This window comes from Coniosporium apollinis, assembly GCF_000281105.1.
Source record: "Coniosporium apollinis CBS 100218 chromosome Unknown supercont1.96, whole genome shotgun sequence".
Taxonomy (NCBI): Eukaryota; Fungi; Ascomycota; class Dothideomycetes; genus Coniosporium; species Coniosporium apollinis.
The window spans coordinates 8,312-28,433 of NW_006913358.1; the positions used below are offsets into that span (position 1 = coordinate 8,312).

A 20,122-nucleotide genomic window follows, 5' to 3' on the forward strand; every position below is an offset into this window, starting at 1 on the left:
TTAAAGTATTTTATAAGGGATAGGCACCTATCTTAAAGGGCTTTAAAGAATATTCCTCTCTAAAAAGTAGTTAATTCTAAGAAGTATTATTAAGGAATTCTATAAAGCTACTATAGTAAATTAAGATACTAAGGAAGGGAAGATACTTACTAGAGGGTTATAAACTAATACTATTAGAATAATCTTTACTAGAACATTAAATAATATATTAAGACTTATAAGTAGTACTAGATATAAGCTTTAAGCTATAAAGAGAAAGTCTTATACCTAATCTAGACCTTTATATTATATAAAAAGTGGGTATTAGATATAGTATATATATCCGCTATAGATAGTAAGCGTTACTTAGTTCTTACTTAAGAAGGTATCTTAGAATAAATTAAGAGTTAAGCGCTTATAGCTAATAATTCGAAGTCTATCGCGTGGTTTATTTAAGATAATATTCTCTACTACTATAGTAGCTTTAGAAAGCTTATTAAAGATAGAGGTCTAGAAAACTAGAGAAAATTAATTAATCTACTAGAGTAATATAGTATAAAGAGAGTTAACGTCTCTATCTACTACCTCTAGGTAAATGAAATAGTAGAGAGAGGGTATAAGCCTATAACTAATACTCTAGTAAAGATAACTAATAGGTCTATAGAAAAATAAACTTACTATCTACCTACTATTCTCTAGGCGAATTATACTATTATATAGGTTACTACTAATATAACTCTAGTAAGGGTTATCTATAGAAACGACTATATCTTACTAATTAAGATAGAACTTTCTATATAGTAGACTTTACTCTAGAAAGATATCTAGACAATAGCAAATCTCCTTATATTACGAGCCTAGTAGCTAGAATAGCGTAATAAGAATATAAGTAAAGCTCTTTTAAGCGTATATTATTACTATAAGTAAAATAAGAAGTACTTTAATAACTATTAGCTTCTAGACTAGAATAAGTTTAATATAGGCAATCTAGTTCTTCTTTATAATACCTAGCTTAATAAAGCACACTATAAGAAGCTTAACTTTTAATAGAAGAATTTCTACTAGATTTACTTAATATCCTCTAACTAGAGAATATACATAATTAAAGAACTTAATAGAGTAGTAGTTAAAGGTATAAAGCTAAATAACTAGCTAAAGCGCTTTTATATATACCTTATACTAGAAAGAGAAGAGTCTATACTCCTAAATATTCTATTAGTAGAAGAGAATAAGGTAGAACTATTAGATCTTCTCTTATTACTTAAGGAAGTTAGTCTGAAAGAAGTATTAGAAGAGAGTATTAAGCCTATTATCTAGAAGGTTCTTAACTAAGTGTTATAAGACTACTATATACTTTCACTCTAAGTAGTAATATAATATTGCGCTATATCTCTTAAGATAGTAATTCCTTAGCGTCTATAGTTGTATATAGAAATAATAGATAGATTAGACTCTAAGTAGAAAGAAAGAGAAAGAATAGATAGATATTGCCATTTTTAAAGATTATTTTACTAAGTTTTTACTTACTTATATTTATATATCTATTTTCTATTCGCTTACCTACTACCGCGAGGCTTTTATTTAATTTATAAGTTTTTTTTTTCTTACCTAAGGGTAGTTATTCGCGTTAGAGTCTCTAGACGCTTATATTCTTACTATTATTTAAAGTAAGAGGAATAGTCTAGATATAATAAAGCTAGCGTGGAGCTTATAACTAGCTAGAGGCACTTCTACTACGTTCTTTTAGAGTATAGAGGGTACTTTAAGTTAGTATATAAGTAGTTTATTTCCGTCGAACCTAAAATAGTAGGGTTAAGTTCCGGTTAGAGTTTATAGTAGACTAGTAACTACTATATTAATGCTACATAAACTTAGTCGTATTTAAGTTTTATTACTTAGCCTTTCTAATAATCAACTTCTTAAGTTTCTTTAGCTTCTCTATTAGCTTCTAAAATCTAGTTCTATCTTTACTATCACCTTCTCTATATCTATTACTTAGGAAGAACTTAGGTATAGCCTTAGCTTATACTACCTCTTAGCTTATCTTAAGCTTATAACTAGTCTAAGATACTCCTAGCTCATCTCTTTATAGTATAAGGGGTACTTTAAGTTAGTATATAGATAGTTTGTTTCTATTAAGCTGTAATAGCTAGGTTAAGTTCTAGTTAGAGTAGAGGGGGGCGGATAGCTACTATATTAATAGAGGGAGTATTAAGCGCATAGGCGCTATTCTTAAGATAAAAGCGCTATACGATTTTCTACTCTATAGACTAGATTAGTACTATAAAGGGAGTACTACTATTTAGTTTTCTTCTCTATAGGCTAGATTAGTACTATAGATAAGGTACCACTATACGGTTTTCTACTCTATAGACTAGATTAGTACTATAAAAGGGGTATTACCCTATAGTCTTTTACTCTATAGACTAGATTAGTACTATAGATAGGGCACTATAAGACTTCTATCTCTAGTTCCACGCAAAAAGAGAAGCGGAAAGAAGAAGAAGAGAGAGAGTTAGAAGCGCTATATAGTCTTTTACTCTATAGACTAGATTAGTATAGTAGATAGAACACTATAAGATATCTATCTACTAACTAGTAATAAAAGAAAGAGGAAGGAAGAAAGGAAGTAAAAGCTCTTTTATAGACTACTACTAGAGGATATCTAGTAGGCTAAAGCGGCTAGCTGCAGCTACACTTAGTATTAAAAAGGAGGGAGAGGGAGATATTCTAGAAGCACTTTAGAGAAACTATATCTTATTTTAAACCCTTAAATAGAAAGCTATTTCTAATAAAAAAGAGCCTATATATAGTTAAAAGAAAGCTTTAGAGAATCTCTTTAAGAAAAGAGAAGACCGCAGTTAACACCTGAAGAGGTAATAGGAGATACTTATTAAAGAGTCTAAGAATTAGGGTTATTAAGACTAGAAGTATCCTAAGATTATATTCTAGGTAAGAGAAGTAAGTATTTAACTACTTTAAATACCCTAGAGATATATTTCCTAGTAAAAGAGGTATTTATTAGTCTAAGTCTAATAACTAGAAGATAGTTATCTAGGTAGAAGAGAGATAATACTTAGTATTTTAGGAAAGTCTTCTAATAAAGATACTATTAAAGCCTAATAATAAAATAATAAGGAGATACTACGTAGCCGCTATAAAGCTTATAGCTTCTTATCTATTATAATAATAAACATTTAACGTATTTAGCGCCTATCTTTAGCTATATTAGTAACTAGGGTTTAACTAGTTAAAGGGCGCGTAGAAACTTAGTCTAGATAATATTATAGGCCTTTTAGAATCTTACCTTCTATCTTACTACCTTAATTGAACTCTTCTTTCATTCTCTAAGGTTCTATATAAACTCTTATCTATTTTATTTAAGAAGACTACTACTTTTAATAGTATTAGCTCTTTAATAATACTCTATAGTTAGAAAATACCTTAATCTCTTTATCTAGCCCCTTTCTTTTTTTCTTTAGTTTCAGAAAGCTAGACATAACTAATTTTCTTTAGTAGTTAGACTTCTTTATATAAGAATACTCGCGGGTCTTAGTTCTATATATTAGTTTAACTAGTAGTCTACCCGCTCTTTCGTATTACTAAACTACTTTTTTATTAATAATACTACCTGCTTTTACCGCATATTAGATGCACTTACTAAACTTAATTCCTTTTATTAACTCTAATTATTTTATATTCTTTTTATAGTCTACCGCCTTCTAGTTAAGTTACTTAAGTTTATATATATAGTATTATATTAAGTATAGTGAAGCTAAGTAATCTCCGCGACTCTACCTATAACTTTAGCTATATTATAAGTATTTTACACTAGCTTTATATGCTTCGAGTAATATACTAGAGACTTCTATATTACTTCTTCTTAATTTCTATTATATTCTATCTATTTCATGAAATTTTTTTTTTAAGTATTTAGAGGTAGCGCTAGACCTATTTAGGGTTAATCTAGAAGAAGAGGTATTATATATAAGAAAATCCATTAATATAGTAATAAACACGTAATACCTATAAATATAATAACGTGTTAAGGATTCTTTTACTAGCTTTTAACTTCTTTAGAGAGATTATATACATTCGGTTCTACTTTAAAGCTAGCTTTTATAAACGTACACACAATTATATACTTTAAGTAACCTTTATTTAAGCACACTATTACCTTTTTTGCGTAAAGATATCTATAAGTAATAAGCGAGATAAGCCTATAACCTCTTACTACTAATTAATAGCTTCGCTAGTTCTAGTTACGCCTAAGAATAGATAGTTATTACTACCTAATAAAGATATTCTATAAGTATTTACTAGGTTCTCTACTTCTACTACTACTATATAATATAACTCTATATCTTCTAGCTCTATACTTCCTTTAAGGTTTAAGCTACTATTAAGATTAATCCTTATCTCTTACGCTAAAGAGACGCTTTCACCTATACTAGATAGAATAATAAATATAATAAGCACCTCTAGAGAATAAGCGGTATAGCTATTTAGCTTTAGCTAATTAGAAACACCTACTAAGATAAAATACTCTAAATACTCCTAGAGTCTTATACTAGTAATATGCTAGAATGTAGCACTAAGCTAGACTATCTAGGATATAAACATCAAGCTATTAGAGAATAAGCTACTCTTTAAAGACCTTAGTTCTTAGTAGCTCTAGAATATTAGCTATTTAATAAGTGTTATAAGTTAGAAGGATATCTTTATTAGTAAGTTTCTACTATTACCTCTAAATAAATAGTACGTAGTAGCTTAGAGACTTAATAAGTTTATCTAGAGAGGGTCTAAGGCGCTAGACACTCTAAAGAATAAGGTATACTTAGTAGTACTATTCTTAGTAGGGTACTTATAGAAGAAGAAGCGGAGAGGAGTAACAGTCGCCTTTAAGAAGAAGTAATTCTTTATAATTAATCACCTAGTGGAAGTCTAAGTATATATAGAGTAATATTTAGATAGTATTAAGAAGTAGGGTTTAAAGTAATACTTCTAGAAGTATATCTATAGATACTAGTAGTTATAAATTATTAAGAGCTAGGTAATAGATAGGGTCTTAAAGTAAGATACTATAAATTTAATTAATAACTATATCTTATAGCAATTACTTAAAATAAATTCTAGGGAAGCGGCTACGCGATAGCTTACATATAAAGAGCTAAACTAGATAAGGCACTAAGCTAAAATAATAATAGCTAAGAGGTTAGTAGTTAAGGCCTAGGGTACTAGTTAAGTGTTAGAGTATAATATATAAGGGATTATTATAGCCCTAAGTAGTTCTACTTAGATGTTTCTTCTACTAGTTACCGTAGAGAGCATTTAAATAGGTTTAAAGAAGGGTAGTAAGAAATACTAAAGGAATAAACTATCTAGCATGTTACTACTAAAGCGTATAACAAGATTCTAAGATTAGTTATAGGGTAGTAAGAAAGTTATAGTTCTAGATTATAAGAGTGCTAGAAGCGGCTCTATACAAAAAGTAAGAAGAAGAGTAAGACTATAGAGGAGATAGATTCGCTAGATATAAAGTAAGAGAAGGAACTTCTAGAGTATAGTCCTGCTATTATAAAAGATACTAAGGCCTTAGATTACTAATATTTAAAATAGGTTCCTATAGAGCTTCTTAACTTAATAGCGTCGGAATCTACTCTTAAGAAGCTAGAAGGAGATAAGGCTAACTAGATACTTAAGATATAATTCTAGAGAGTAATTAATTTTAAGCCCTTTAAGAAGGAGCTTTACGCTATTTATATCTAGGAACTTAGTAAGCTTTTAGAGCTATAAACTAATATGCTAACTAAAACACTCTATACTTAGCTAGTATATATTACTTATATTAGTCTCTATAACTCTCGGCTAGTTATAGATTCAATATTTTAGTTTAGTATATATATTAATAGAGAAACTATAGACTTCTATAATAAGTATTCTAGAAGGGTCTAGTAGTCTTATATATTCTCTATCTATCTAGGATTTAAACTAAAAGGTAGTATAGATAGTTTACTAATACTTCTTAATAATTAGGTAATAAAGGGTCTAAAGATAGGATATAGAGATAAGAGTCTTAAGAATATTATTAATTCTTAGTATTAGAATATCCGCGTAGAGTGAAACTAGATCCTCTAATATTACTAGTAGTACTAGCGGAAGTATTTGTATCTAGATGATACTAAGAAAGAGCTTTACCTACTAAATATAATATTCTCCTTACTCTAGTAACTTATATAGTAGGATTTATAGCTACTCTATCTAGAAATTGCCGAATAAGATAGTAAATATTATATATTTATCGCATATTCCTTTATACTAAAAGCCTCTATCTATAGAAACTAGAACTTAAATCTTAATAATATCCGCCCTAGATACCTAAGCGTAAAGTATAATAGGAAGTACTTTTAGTAGGGAATAAGAAATATAGATAATATTGCGGTTACTTATATATAGAGGTAGTTAGTAGCTTCTCTATTCTTTAGCTACACTATAGTCTTTAAGGTCTAGTTTACTTTATTAGTCCTAGAGGTAGCGCTAAGCGGCTTAGGTCCTATCTTAAATATATTAGTGGGTAGGATCCTCTAGTAAAACGCGGCGGTTATTCTTAATCTTAGAAAACTCTTTAGTATACTAACATCTTAAAAGAAGTACCCTGATAGTTAGTATAAGAAGGCCCTTAATAAGTTTAGATTAGTCTATCTAGCTCTTCGCTAAGCTAAGAAGTACTACTTTAGAGATTTATTCTTTACTAAGATAAAGAGAGACGATCTATTCTTAAGCTAGAGCTATCTACTATTAGGCGAAGATAAGTACTACCTTAGAGGAAACTACATAATTCTTTAAAACATCTAGGAAGTCTTAGGTATAGCGGCTTAGTATAAAATATCTATAGAGAAGTCTAATGCTTCTAACTATAGATTACCTATTACTAGAAGTATAGCTTAACACCTCCTAGTAGGAATTATAAAAGTATATAGGGCACCTAAAACTAAGGAACCTTCTAGTAATAAGAGGTCTAAGGCTAAGGTTCCTAAGGCGGAAGAATTTAATTAAGAAGGGATTAATAAGAATAAACTAGCTGCTAGTATCGAAAGCCTAGTTTTTCTATTAATATAAAAGAAGCTAAGTATTTTTAAATAGATCGAATCGCTCTACTTAGTAGTTTCTATAGTATAACTAGCGGTTACGAACCTTCTATATAGTTAGTCTATAGATTAACTTCTTACGGATATTGTACTAGATCTTAATCTAGGCGCTTTCTTCTTAGCCGGTAATTAGAGAATACGTAAGACTTCTACTACTATAAACAAGCTATAGATCTAACGTCTAGGTTAAAGTAAAACTAAGGAAGGCATTACTAGTAGTAAAGTTAAGAAGCCCGAGTAGGGTGTCTCTAGTAATAATAGTAGACCTATAGAGAGCGTCTTTAGTAGTGACGAGAAGCCTAAGAATAGTGCTTCTACTAAGGTTAAAGAGCCTAAAGGATAGGATCCGCTTTCTTTAATAGATTTAGAGAAGAAGCGGGCTATTACTACCGTGCGGAAGCTTAAGCGAGAGACTTAAGAGGCTATCTATAAGGCTATAGAGAAGATAAACGCTTCTAGAAGAGTATATAATAAGCTAAAGCGCTATTAGTAAGAGGACTTACTAGTATTAAGCTTTAATAGTAGAGTTTAGAGCTTCTTTATTTTTGTTTTTAGCGTTTATCTATACTACTATTTAGAGTATTAGAGTAGCTATAGAATAGCTACTAGGTGAGGGAGGTATACAGTAATATAGAAGATTTATTACGTGGAGGTTAGTATAGATGCGGCGCGATAGATCTTAAGGTTCTTTAGATAACTAAGATAGTTAAGTACTAGTTATATTATAGTATTAAGTAGTATTACACTCGTTCTATATACCGCGTAGTCTTATATAATCTATTACTATAGTTCTATTACTATCTTAATAGTTCTACCTCGATACCTTATCTCTATAGATGTATATAATCTACTTATTTAAGTCTAAACTTAAACTACTTACCTATAATAATACTACTATACTTACAAGATTTAAACTCTTTTAAGAACCTTTAGCTTATATTAAATAGTATATCTATTAGATTTATTCTAAGGCAAATAAGATTAGAGATAAAGAGATAGCTCTTAATACTTTAGATTATACTTTAGTTAAGTATTAGAACTAAATACTATAGAGAATAATTAACAAGCTAGTAGAATTAATACTAAAGAGAGTAGCTATATTAATTAAGGCTAAAAGCTAGTAAATAAGCTACTAATACTATATTTTTTAGATATAAAGCTTTTTTATATCTCTATACACATTAGTGTTTTGTTTTGCAGCTTAACTATCTTAGAGATACTTGCGTGCGGCTCTAAAAACCCTAGTAGCTTAGAGCTAGCTCTAAGCTATTAGATTTTGTCACTAAATTCTTATAGCTAGTCTTAAGTTATTAGATTTTACTACTAGATTCTAATGCTACCTCTAAGACCTTAAAGCTGCTAAGCTACCGAGATACTTAAGATACTTAAGATACTTAAGCTACTTAAGCTGCTTTTTAAAGTTCCACCGTCCTTACTTAATTTTCACCCTCTAGCTAGTAGAGGCAAGATAACTATATTTTTAAAAATTAAGCGATTTAAACTTATTTTTTTTAAAAGTTTTATAGGCGTATAATGTAAGTATAGCTGCTTCTATATATAGTAGGGGTAGTAGTTAATTAAGGTTTAATAGAGTTTAATAGATAGGAGCTTTATATAGTAGCTTAGTAGCTTAGTAGCTCTAAGTATTCTAAGTATTTTAAGAAGCTCGAGAAGCTCGAGAAGCCTAAAAAGCCTAAGAAGCTTAATTTAGCTAAGTATATAGGCCTTCTTACAAGCGGCTCGCGAGCGGCTCGCGAGAAGAATATAGACTTAGTACCTCTAAGATCTTAGAGGTGGCTCTAAGATCTCAGAGGTGGCAAATATTTTTGCCGATGCACCTTAATATAGAATATTATTCTAATGCATTATTTAGTTATAGAGATATCTATACTATAATAGGTAGGAGTCTCCTAGTGTTAATACGAGTCGGCTGAAATCCGGAAAGACTTTTGGCTAGAGACTGTATAGTATAATATGCAATGCTTTCTTACTACTTCTAACCTTACTCGTGTGTCTCTATTACCTAAATAACTAATTACCTCGGTTGAACCTGAATGCGACAGCCTTAATACCGTATAAACCGCTCCTAAGTCCACTACTAACCACCTCCCACACTGGCTACGCCGGAAGCTAGTCTCTAAGTAGTGCGCGCGGCGCCAGCGACGTTATATATCACGGCGGCAGCAAGGTAAACACAATAGGAGGTAACTGGCATCAAGGGAGGCATCAAGGGGCAAGATCTTATGTATTCTATCTAAGAAAACGCTGCCAAAAATAATGACACCATGCCAAGACAATTCAGCTCTATCTAAGCCCGTCCACCCTCGTCGAACCGTCCTCACGCCGGCCAGAGCCTAGTCCGACGGTCCGGTGGTGAGCCCTTATCTCGGCGGACCGTCCGAGAGCCTTAGACGAGGCCGGACCGACTAATGGACACCCTGCCCTCGGTACACTCGTGCCTTGATAATTGCTTTGTTATTAGCATCAGTGACGCAAAACCCTGCTGCTAATCGAACCATATCATGACCAGGTAGTTTAGTAGAGTAGTCAGTGTCCATTGGGTTCGTTAGTCGTGGTAGACCTAATTCAACGTCCATGAGCTCCACATCCACAGCTTGGCCAGGCGTGAAGTAATGCAGACGAATACCACGACTTTCTCGAGGAATGTGTGCCGCTATAAAGACGGCCAGCTCCACTAACATCTTGAGGCCTCTATGCAATTCTTGATTGTCAGACGCCGAATATCGTAAGTAGTTCGCCAGTTCGTCTACAAGTTCATCTACCAGGTCCTGAACGAGTATCTGGCGGGTTTTCTGGCTTTGTGGTGACTGAAGGATTTCTTGCAGGCCATCCAACGTGGCAACACGCCACCGCAACAGATTCTCGTACTGTTTCTGCGCTTCTTCAGACGATTTATGAGGTGCAATCGAAGCTATGTACGCATTCTCGATCGATTTGAGCTGAATCGACAGCTTGAGGTGGATATCCGGATGAAAGACGCGGTTAAAGAGTCTTTCTGCCAATTCGCGAGAGAAGAATGCTCGCCCGACTACATTCATTTCGTGCTTGCCGAGGGCCATCGCTTCTTCGTTCACGGACTCTTGCATCCAGCAGGGGATATGACACCAATCTTTGCGTATGTTGAAAGCTACCTGTTTGATCATACCATCGAGTCGGGCAAAGTGATTTGCGTACTGGGTATCGTCCAGGGAGGTCTGGGAGTAGTAGAGGCGCTTGTCTGCTACTAGCCTCTCGAGTCTGTGTGCTTGGGCCTTCTTCTCGAAATAATACTTTTTGACCTTTTGGTACTTGTCTTCTATCAGACGCGTTAATGGATTTGCAGAAGAAAAACGCCCAGCCCATGCATGAGCTAATGCACTTACTCAGCTCGTGGAATTCCGTCATGAGTTGCACTACCTCGTGCTGGCGCTCAATCGACATGGGAGCTTTTGGGAAATTTAATGCTGGCGCCATAGCTTCAACCTTCTCAGGCTGATCTTGGGGAACTGCTTCGTCCCCGCCTGTCTCCGATATCTCTGGCTCTACAAGAGTAGGGACGGAAACGTTGTTAACGCCATCTTGTCGAAGATTGGCGGTACCTATCACTTCGGTGGACTCTTCTTTATCGCTCTGAGTAAATTTGCTGAGTGGCGTGACGGTCTGGGACGATGTCTCAACGCTGTCGGCCAATCGATCATTGGTAGTTTGCTGACTTGTCAGAGCTGGCTCCGAACATTGAGGAGAGGCCTGCTCGATAACGGTCGACTGAATGGATCTGCTCTCATTCGGCGGAATGGCGACAGTAGGCTTAGCACCAGACGCTTGGAGAACAGCCTTGATTTCGCTCAATGCCGGTGGAGCTGGCGACGGTGAGACATTGAGAGTGGTAGCCGTAGATTCAAAGAATTCGTCGAGCTCGTCAGTCTCGTCTGACTCCTCTTCAGCAAGACAGCAAATGCCACAAAACCGCATTCCGTCACCTGTACATTTGATGATTTCGGTGATTAATTCGGCTGCTGTAGGTCGCGCATTGCGGTCGAGCCGTAACATCCTTTCAATCCATCCTAGCGGGATGTCGTCCTTCGCAAATCCGACGGTTCGAAGCTCCGCAATCAGCTGAAATGTTGCCTCAAGATTCACTCTGATAAATGGCTCCCGGCTTCCTGTGGTATCGAAGTACTCCTTGAAGTCACTCATCTTCCAGCCTTTAAGCACAGCGGCCATCTCTAGGAAGACACAACCCAAGCTCCAGATGTCTGAGGAAGCATTTCTTGTCGTCATTGCCGCAACCTCAGGCGCACAATATCTCGGTGACAGAGCTGTGATACCGGATGTAGTACTGCCGACGCCGTCCGCTGAATCTCGTGACAGACCGAAGTCAGTGAAGAGGACATTTCCGCCTTTGATCAGGATGTTTCCAGGTTTGATGTCCTTGTGCCTAATGCGATGATCATGCAAGTATTGCAGCGCGGTGACAAGGCAGCCAAAGAAGGTCCTGACTTCTGCAATCCGCGACGGCGGGAAAGGACACACAGCCAGGTAGGCGGCGAGATCGTGGTCTGCCACCGGGGACATGAGGATACCGAGATAGTGGGCATCGGTGTAGCTGCCGACGAACTCGACGATGTGGCGGTGCTTCACTCGTTTGAGAATGTCCACTTCCGCGGCAAATTGCCTCATAGCTTCCTTCGTATCGTTGCCGAAGACCGCACGGCGCCGCATCCGCTTTCTTGCATACTCTTTGTAGCTGATCAAGCTGAGGACTCTGTCTACCTGGCTGAAGCCGCCTGACCCAAGGATCTCCTTGGATTGAAAGGGTAGAGTTTCGCCCTTCGCATAGTGCCTGTGCCGTCCATTCTCGCCCTTTTCCAAGTCAATGGACTTGGTCAGGACGAGAGACTGAGTATCGCAGATATCTGCGCGCACGCTGGGGCTGAGAAAGGAAGGCAGACTACGTGTAGTGACTGGGAACCAGTGGTCATTGAAGCCGATATCAATGAGCTCGTTGAGCCTGCTCAGCTGACCAACCTGACGGAGGACAATGTAGAGGCGGGGCACTCTGCTCCAGGAGTCCTCCAGGTGCACCAGTAAGGACGAGACTTCTTGGATCTGTGCATCACTATAGGGGTTCCTTCTCCCTTCGTCGAAATATGCGCCTAGACGGCGGCTCAGGTCGTCCCGCCGCAACATTCCGCCAGGTGAAGTACTCCCCTCTCGTATCTCGTCTTCGTCGCTATGGCCTCTTAAAGTCATGTGGCATTGACGAGACTGGCGAGATCATGCGGATCAAGTGGCTACGGATGCTGGCGGTCTCAAAATTTTTGGAGGTGGCTAACGATAGGTTGACGCCAGGTCTGCATCAGTGTTCCCCGTCAGAGCCTTAAAACTAAGCCCGGACTACTCGAGAGCTAGGGGCAAGAGAAGGAATAAGAGAAGAACCGAACGTCTTGTCGTCAAATTCCTCTGTAGAATAAGAGATCCTCTGCTGTCTCGCAGGAGCGGAGCGAGATTGGTTCGAGGCTGAACAGCCACGGCGGATCGCCATTGGACATTGTGATGCGAGCGAACGGACCTTGGTCACTCAGCCTTCTTTTACAAAAACTGCCGCAAGTATTGTACGAAATAAGAACTTTGAGAGGCATGAAATGCAAGGGTTCTAAGTTTATAAGAAGGACTTAAGAGAATATACTAGTGCTCTAGCGCCTATCTACGTATTCGAGTAGTCTTGAGTAATATTAAAAAGTTATATAACTCTACACTTACTCTAGTATATTCCGTTTTCTAATTGTACTTATATATTAATTGTATCTAGCTACTTACAAGTATAGTTACAGCTACTATATTTATAAATCTTATTAAAAACACAGAGAGATGTACTATTAACTAATAAAATTTTTCATATAAGGAAGAGACATTATTATATATATAAATTCATAAGAGAGTTAATTTAATTAGAGTGAGAGAAATATAAAGAACATCTTTTTAAAAACCTAATTAATTAATTTTTGCTTTCTAACTTATATTATTTCTAAGCTAGCTAAAAATACTAATATTATAAATAGCTATAATAGCTTATATAGTAGCTATAAATACTACTATATACTCTCTTCTAAGAATTATAAAATAGTAAGCTATTAAATATTTATAGAAAGCTAGTATCTAAATTTTATCACTAAATATTATTTCTAGCTAACTAAATTCTACTTTTAAGTAGTATAACAAAATATTATAGAAACTCAAAACCTATTATTTTAAACTTATTTCTATATAAAACTACTTTCCTTTAGATACTATCTAGTAAGATTACTTATAGATAGAACTATTTATTATTATTTCGAAAAATTCTCTATTACTATATTAATAAACTATATATATACTTATAGAACTCTAATTCTAATAAAGTATTTAAAGAATTCAAAGCACTTATAGATCTCTTTGAGCCTTTAGTATTTAAAGTAATTAGAGTAGCTCTACTTCTTTTTATTAAGAGATATATTAAATATAAAAAGAATCTAAAGCTTTTTTCTAAATTAAACTTTACTTTTATATAGAAACAACTATAGTTTTCGTTATAGAAGTTAAGTAGTTGATAGTTTTCTTTACTAAAAGCTTATTTTATACACTAGTTTCTACTATAATCTTCTACTTATTTTATTAGTTCAATTAAACTATAAGTTTTTTTCTACTTTTTTTTATACTATTAGAAAAAATATCTAAGTACTTAGAGTTACTTAGAGTTACTTAGAGTACTTATAGTAGACTCTAAGTACTAAGAGCTTAGAAGTAATTCTTATTCTTTAAAAGTTACTTATTAGAAGCTTATAAATACAATAAATGCTTAAAGCTCTTTAAATACTAAGAAAATACTAAATATTAATTAGAAGATAAAAGAAAGATTATTAAAGAAAACTTTAAAACTAGGTTAACTAGTAAAATATATTAATATTTTGTTTTATTAACTTTAAGCTCTTAAAGCTATTTTTAAGACTTTAGAGATACTAAGCTTAAATCTATCTTATAAGCTACTTATAAGCTACTTATAAGCTACTTATAAGCGTAATTATTTACTCTATATACTAAAGTTTATAATACCTATTAAGATCTTTAGAATGCTTAGAACTATCTAAGCTACTAAAGCTACTAAGCTATTAAGCTACTATATAAAACTCTAAATCTATCTCTATCTATCTAGCTAGCTCTATCTAGCCTAAATTACTATTATATATAAAAATAGCTATAGTATACGCTTATAGAGCTTTTGAAAAAAAAGTTTAAACTAATTAATTTTTAAAAATGTTAATTTTCTATCTTTACTAGCTAGAGAATAAAAATCAAGCAAGAAGCTAAATTTATTAAGCAGCTTAGTAGCTCTAAGTATTCTAAGTATTTTAAGTATTCTAATAAACATAAGAAGCTTAAGTATATAAAGTAATTAGATCTATCTCTAAAGTGTTATATTTAGCTCTAAACTAAATATAGCTAAATCTAATCTACTTTTAAGTTAGATATAGTTAAATCTATTTTACTTATAAGCTAAATCTAATAGATAGATCTAGTTATATCTAGTTTAGAGCTAAATCTTATTCATTAGATCTAGCTCTAATATTAAAAATGTAGCTACATTTAGCTTGAAACTAGTTAAGCTATAAAATAAAATACTAATATATAGCCTAATTACTTTGTCATTTAGCTATAGATTCTATAGTTAATATATTAATACTATTAATCTTAAGTATTTCTCTTAAATAGTTATTAGTATATAATAAGTATTACTATAGAATACAAAAAGATTTTCTAAAGATTAGAGCCCTAGATAAGAAAATAGAAAAGAGAAATAAAATATAGAAAAATTAGATTCTAATTATTAGATAATCATTAAATAAGTTATAAGAATACAATATTCTTATTTAATATTAAGTATAGTATTTCTATAAGAGAAATATTACTATCTATATATTAGACTATTTTTATAGTTTATACTATCTATAGTGTCTATAGGCTTTATAAATAGTTTAAATAATATAAATAGTATCTATATTATTTATATTATCTATTATTTTTATAGCTAGTATAAATAATATAAATAGCTTTAGTAACTTTACTTAGTTTAACTCTATCTTAGTGCTAGCTTTAGATTATATATTAGTAGAAAATTTTATTATCTTTAAAGTCTTGGAGCTACTAAGCCTATATCTATCTTATTATATTAGCGTTTTATTTTGCAGCTCGACTAGCTCTAAGCTATATATAGTTAAATCTAATATATTAGATATACCTCTAAGATATTAGATTTGCTTCTAAGCTACATGTAGCTAAATTAGGTTTAGCTCTAAGCTATATGTAGCTAAATCTAAGCTATTAGAGCTAGCTCTAGATACTCTACTAACTTAGCACCCTTAAGCTTCTTAGAATACTTAGAATACTTAGGATACTTAGAGCTACTAAGCTACTAAGCTACTAAGCTACTCGAGCTACTTTTTAGAGTTTAATTTTTCGCTTAATTTTTACCTTCTAGCTAGTAGAAGCGAGATATCTACGTTTTTAAAGATTAAGTAGTTTAAACTTATTTTTTTCAAAAGTTCTATAGGTATATAATATAAGCGGAGCTGCTTCTATATATAGTAGTAGCTAGTTAAAGCTTAATAGAGCTAGATAAATAGAGCTAGATAGATAGAAGCTTAATATAGTAGCTTAATAGCTTGAGTAACTTAGGTAGCTCTAATTATTCTAAGTATTCTAAGTATCTTAGTAAGCTTAATAAGCTTAAGAAGCTCGAGAAGCTTAATTTAGCTAAGTAAATAGGCTTTCTTGCAAGCGGCTCGCGAGATAGATATAGACTTAGCACCTCTAAGGTCTTAGAGATAGCTCTAAGATCTTAGAGGTGATATATATATTTACTAATAATCTAAGGGTATATATAGTAGCTACATAATTACACTATACCTCTATATTTCTAGAATTAAGTAGTATAGTAAAATATAGAATATAGAGAGACTTACTAACTATATACTATTATAGAGGTTATTATCTAGATTAAAATTATAGAGTAGTATTACTAGGTAGCTAAACTTAAGGTAGAGTATATATAGAGATAGCTACAGGATATTAATAGAGTATAGAAACTCCTTAGAAAGAAATATAGTGTCTATACTATTCTTATAGTAGTCTACTAATTAGAATATTATCTTTATATCTAGTATTATATTAATTAGTAACTAGTTTATACTATTTACTATCTTATTCTTTAGCGTAAAGATTATAGAGTCTTATAGCTAATCTATAGGTAACTAATAGCGCCTAAGACTAGGAAAAATAGTAGTAGTAAGCACTTTTATACTATTACTTATTACCTAGTTCTATATATTCTAATAGACCCTTCTATCTAGATTAATATACTTACTAATCTAGAGTAGCTTTCTATAAACGCTATAATCTTCTAGTACTTACTAAGGGTAAGGTTTAGGCAGTATAGATATATTTTATATAAAATAAAATGTATATATATAGTACTATAAGATAGAATACTTAACTATTATATTAATAATCTAGCTATAGGTTCTTTACTTAACTATAGATAGAATCTAGCGGAAGTTACTATATAAGTATATTATAATACTACTAAAAGGAAGCTACTACTAATTAACATCTTTGTTATAGAGGTTCTATAGTATATATAAAACCACTTCTACTATATAGTAATAGTATATTACGACTTTAATCTAAAAGATTAGATGCGTCTTTTATAGTAGCTTTATAAGATATAATCGCTTAGATATATTATAGGTTATATACTTATTAATATTAATTAGAATCTTAAAGTAGAAGTGTATAGTAATATCTTTAATAAGTAGAGTTACGTTAATACTAGATATTATAACTATAAGTACTGCCCTATTCTATAGCTAATAGTAGAATAGGATAGTATTCTATAGAAAGGTTTTACTAGTACTACTAGAGCTATTAATAAAGAAGAAACTAGCTTAATTAGATTCGACTACTTAGCTAAATAGATTAAATATAAGATACTACTTAGTATTTAGGCGTAGAAAGCTATTAGTAAAGCTAGTCTATATTTTCTTTATATTAAATATAAGCTACTTATATAGAAGATAATTATAGTAGCTTATAGAGTTCTTAAGCTAGCTATACTAGAGTTATAGAAAGCTATAGCTCTCTAGTATTTAGTTGTAATATATAAGGTTTAAGTAAAGTAAGTAAAGTATAAGATTCTTAGTCTACTTCTAGATTAGCTTTAGGATACTATATATAGTCTATAGCTAGTAGTAGTAGTTATCTATAATATTACTCTAGAAGCGATTCTATAGTACTATAGAATCTATAGATCTATAGTATACTAATATAGTTACAAAGAGCTTATATAGCTATTACTTTAGAATTAACTCTATAGTTTCTACTAGTACTTATAAGTAGTCTTTATTATTCTAAAGTAGCTTATAAGTAAAATAGGTGGCCTAGAAGATTAGATAGATCTAGCCCTTAAAGATATAGGTATTCTTAAAGAAATACTAGCTAGTAATATTTACTAGTAGTAGATATAGATAATATACCTTACTTACTATAATAGAAAGCTGTATAATATAGCTAACTATAAAGTCTTTATAATTAGAAGCCTACTACTTATAATCTTTACTCTATATATAGTATATAGGAAAGTCTTAATAGCATTACTTAGTGTAATCCCTTATATTTACTATAAAAAGTTCAGTAAAGATAGTTTTATAGGTTATATTAAAGGTAAGATAGGTCTTAATATTCTAGTTAGCCTAGAAGTAAATAAGCTACTTACTCTTAAAGTAGAGTGTAAGCTACTATATTAGAACTAAGCAACTATATACATAGAACTTATATATATACTAGAAGGCTTTATATATAGTAATATATTAGGTATTAATATACTTCTAGATTTTATCTACTACTATATAGAGTATTACGCTAGGTTACTATTACTACTACTATACTTATAGCATTATTGTAGCATAATTAGAATCTTTAAAGATATATTTAAACGTATACTTAATAGTATTATAGCTTATATATAACTCTATATTAATAAATGTATTAATGTAAATAGAGAGATAGGAATTATAGGCTATAATATTGTAATTACTATATATAGCCCTATATACTCTTTTAAAAAGTTTACCTTTTATCTAGCTACTTATAAAGAGACTAGTAGTTATTACTAACTATAGTTTTAGCTTAAAACTAGTGCAAGAAGCCAAATCTGTATCTATTATTATATATATAGCTTATAGCTAGATATTGTTATCTATAGAGACTATATAATATATTATAAGGAAATATATTACAGAGTAGAGGCTTAATTACTAGATTAGAAAGATCTATATAGATAGTTACATTAATATTCTTTATAGTACTATAGTAGAATGCAGGATCTAGAATTAGTAGTATATAGATATATAGAAGCCTGCGCTTTTAGAACTTAATTATCTAGTAGATAACTACTATATAGCTAAGTGTTCTATTCTTTAAGATCTTATACTATAGCTATTTTAGCTTTAGATAGAAAATATAATTTACTAGATCTAGGTAGTTTATAGTAATCTAGCTAGCTATAAGCTTATACTAAATCTTCTACTACTATAAGTTATAAGTAAAGATAATAAAGGAGTTAAGGGAATTAAAGTAGCATATAAAAGCTATAGTATAAAGGTAGAAATTATATATCTACTATAGGAATTTAGTATATAATATAGAAAGAATAATATTATAGCTAATATCTTAGCTAGTAATCTAGTTATTTACGTGTAGTATATTAAGTACACTATTATACTATTCTATATATAGAGTCTTCTAGATATACTTATATTACTATAAGTAGAAACTAGTATTCGAGGTATATATATCTATAATTACCTTATAAGATAGCTTCTCTATAAGTAGCTAAGTAGATAGTAGATAGTATAGCTATAAATAGTATTTCTATTACTACTACTACTTTAAGATCTATATAGAAGTATTATAGCTATACTATATATCTATATTACTATTACTCTTCTACTCTAGCCTATTCTTTTACTTACTACTTAAAGTAGAATCCTCTCTCTCTATAATCTCTATAGTAACTCTCTTATCTTTTGTAGTTGTATTTACTTTACCTATATATTTTTTTATAGTACTTATAGCCTACCTACAAGCGGGTAATTCTACTACTAGCCTAGCTTATTATTTCGATAAAGTGGTAGATATTATATAGATAGATATTCTACACGCTATTTACTAATAAACTATAGTATACTATTAGCTCTATTCTCTATAAGAATATTAGAGGATATAAATCCTTAGGGTTAGTATAGTAATATAATAATAAGACACACGTGGAGAGACTAATATAGTTAGTTTAGTAGGAGACTAAATTCTACTAAGCTTCTATTATATAGGAGCAACTACTATATACTCTCGCTTAGCTAGCGTATTACTAGTAGAAAGCCTAGGCGTAGCCTAAGGCTCTCTTTATATCTTATAAAGAACTAGAGTGAGGCTTTTCTAGTTCTACTAAGCTAGAACGGGCGAATAGCTTAGTAATATCTTAGGTAACTATAGGCTAAGGTTATAAAGAGGTTATAAAAGTATTAATAGTCTTTTTAGAAATAGTAGACTATAAGATATTAGAAGAATTACTAATTAATTATCTATTATTCTCTTTCTAAAGAAGAAGAGAGTCTTAATATATATATATAGAAGGTTATCTAGAACCTTCTATCTAATTAATAAGTATTACTAATATTACGTAATATATAGAACCTTCTAGAACCTAATAGAACCTAATAGAACCTAATAGAACCTTATAGAATCCTATAGAAACTAATAGAAACTAGTAGAATCTTCTAGAATCTTCTAGAATCTTCTACTTATAAATCAATCTAGTATAGTAAATTAGGTTCCTAATAAGTCTTTCTAGCTAGCTTATATAATATAGCTTATATAAGCCACGCTATCTCTAAATAGGAAAG

The 20,122-nt window shown here is 31.7% G+C and overlaps 1 protein-coding gene across 1 annotated transcript; it reads right to left on the bottom strand.

The window, feature by feature from the left end:
• Nucleotides 1-9,553: 9,553 nt before the first annotated feature.
• W97_09235 (serine/threonine protein kinase) lies at nucleotides 9,554-12,317 on the bottom strand (the record flags this gene model as incomplete). Its single annotated transcript, XM_007787097.1, has 2 exons — nucleotides 9,554-10,443; nucleotides 10,511-12,317. 2 exons carry the CDS (start codon nucleotides 12,315-12,317, stop codon nucleotides 9,554-9,556), a joined length of 2,697 nt encoding a protein of 898 aa, XP_007785287.1.
• Between the last annotated feature and the right edge of the window lie 7,805 nt (nucleotides 12,318-20,122).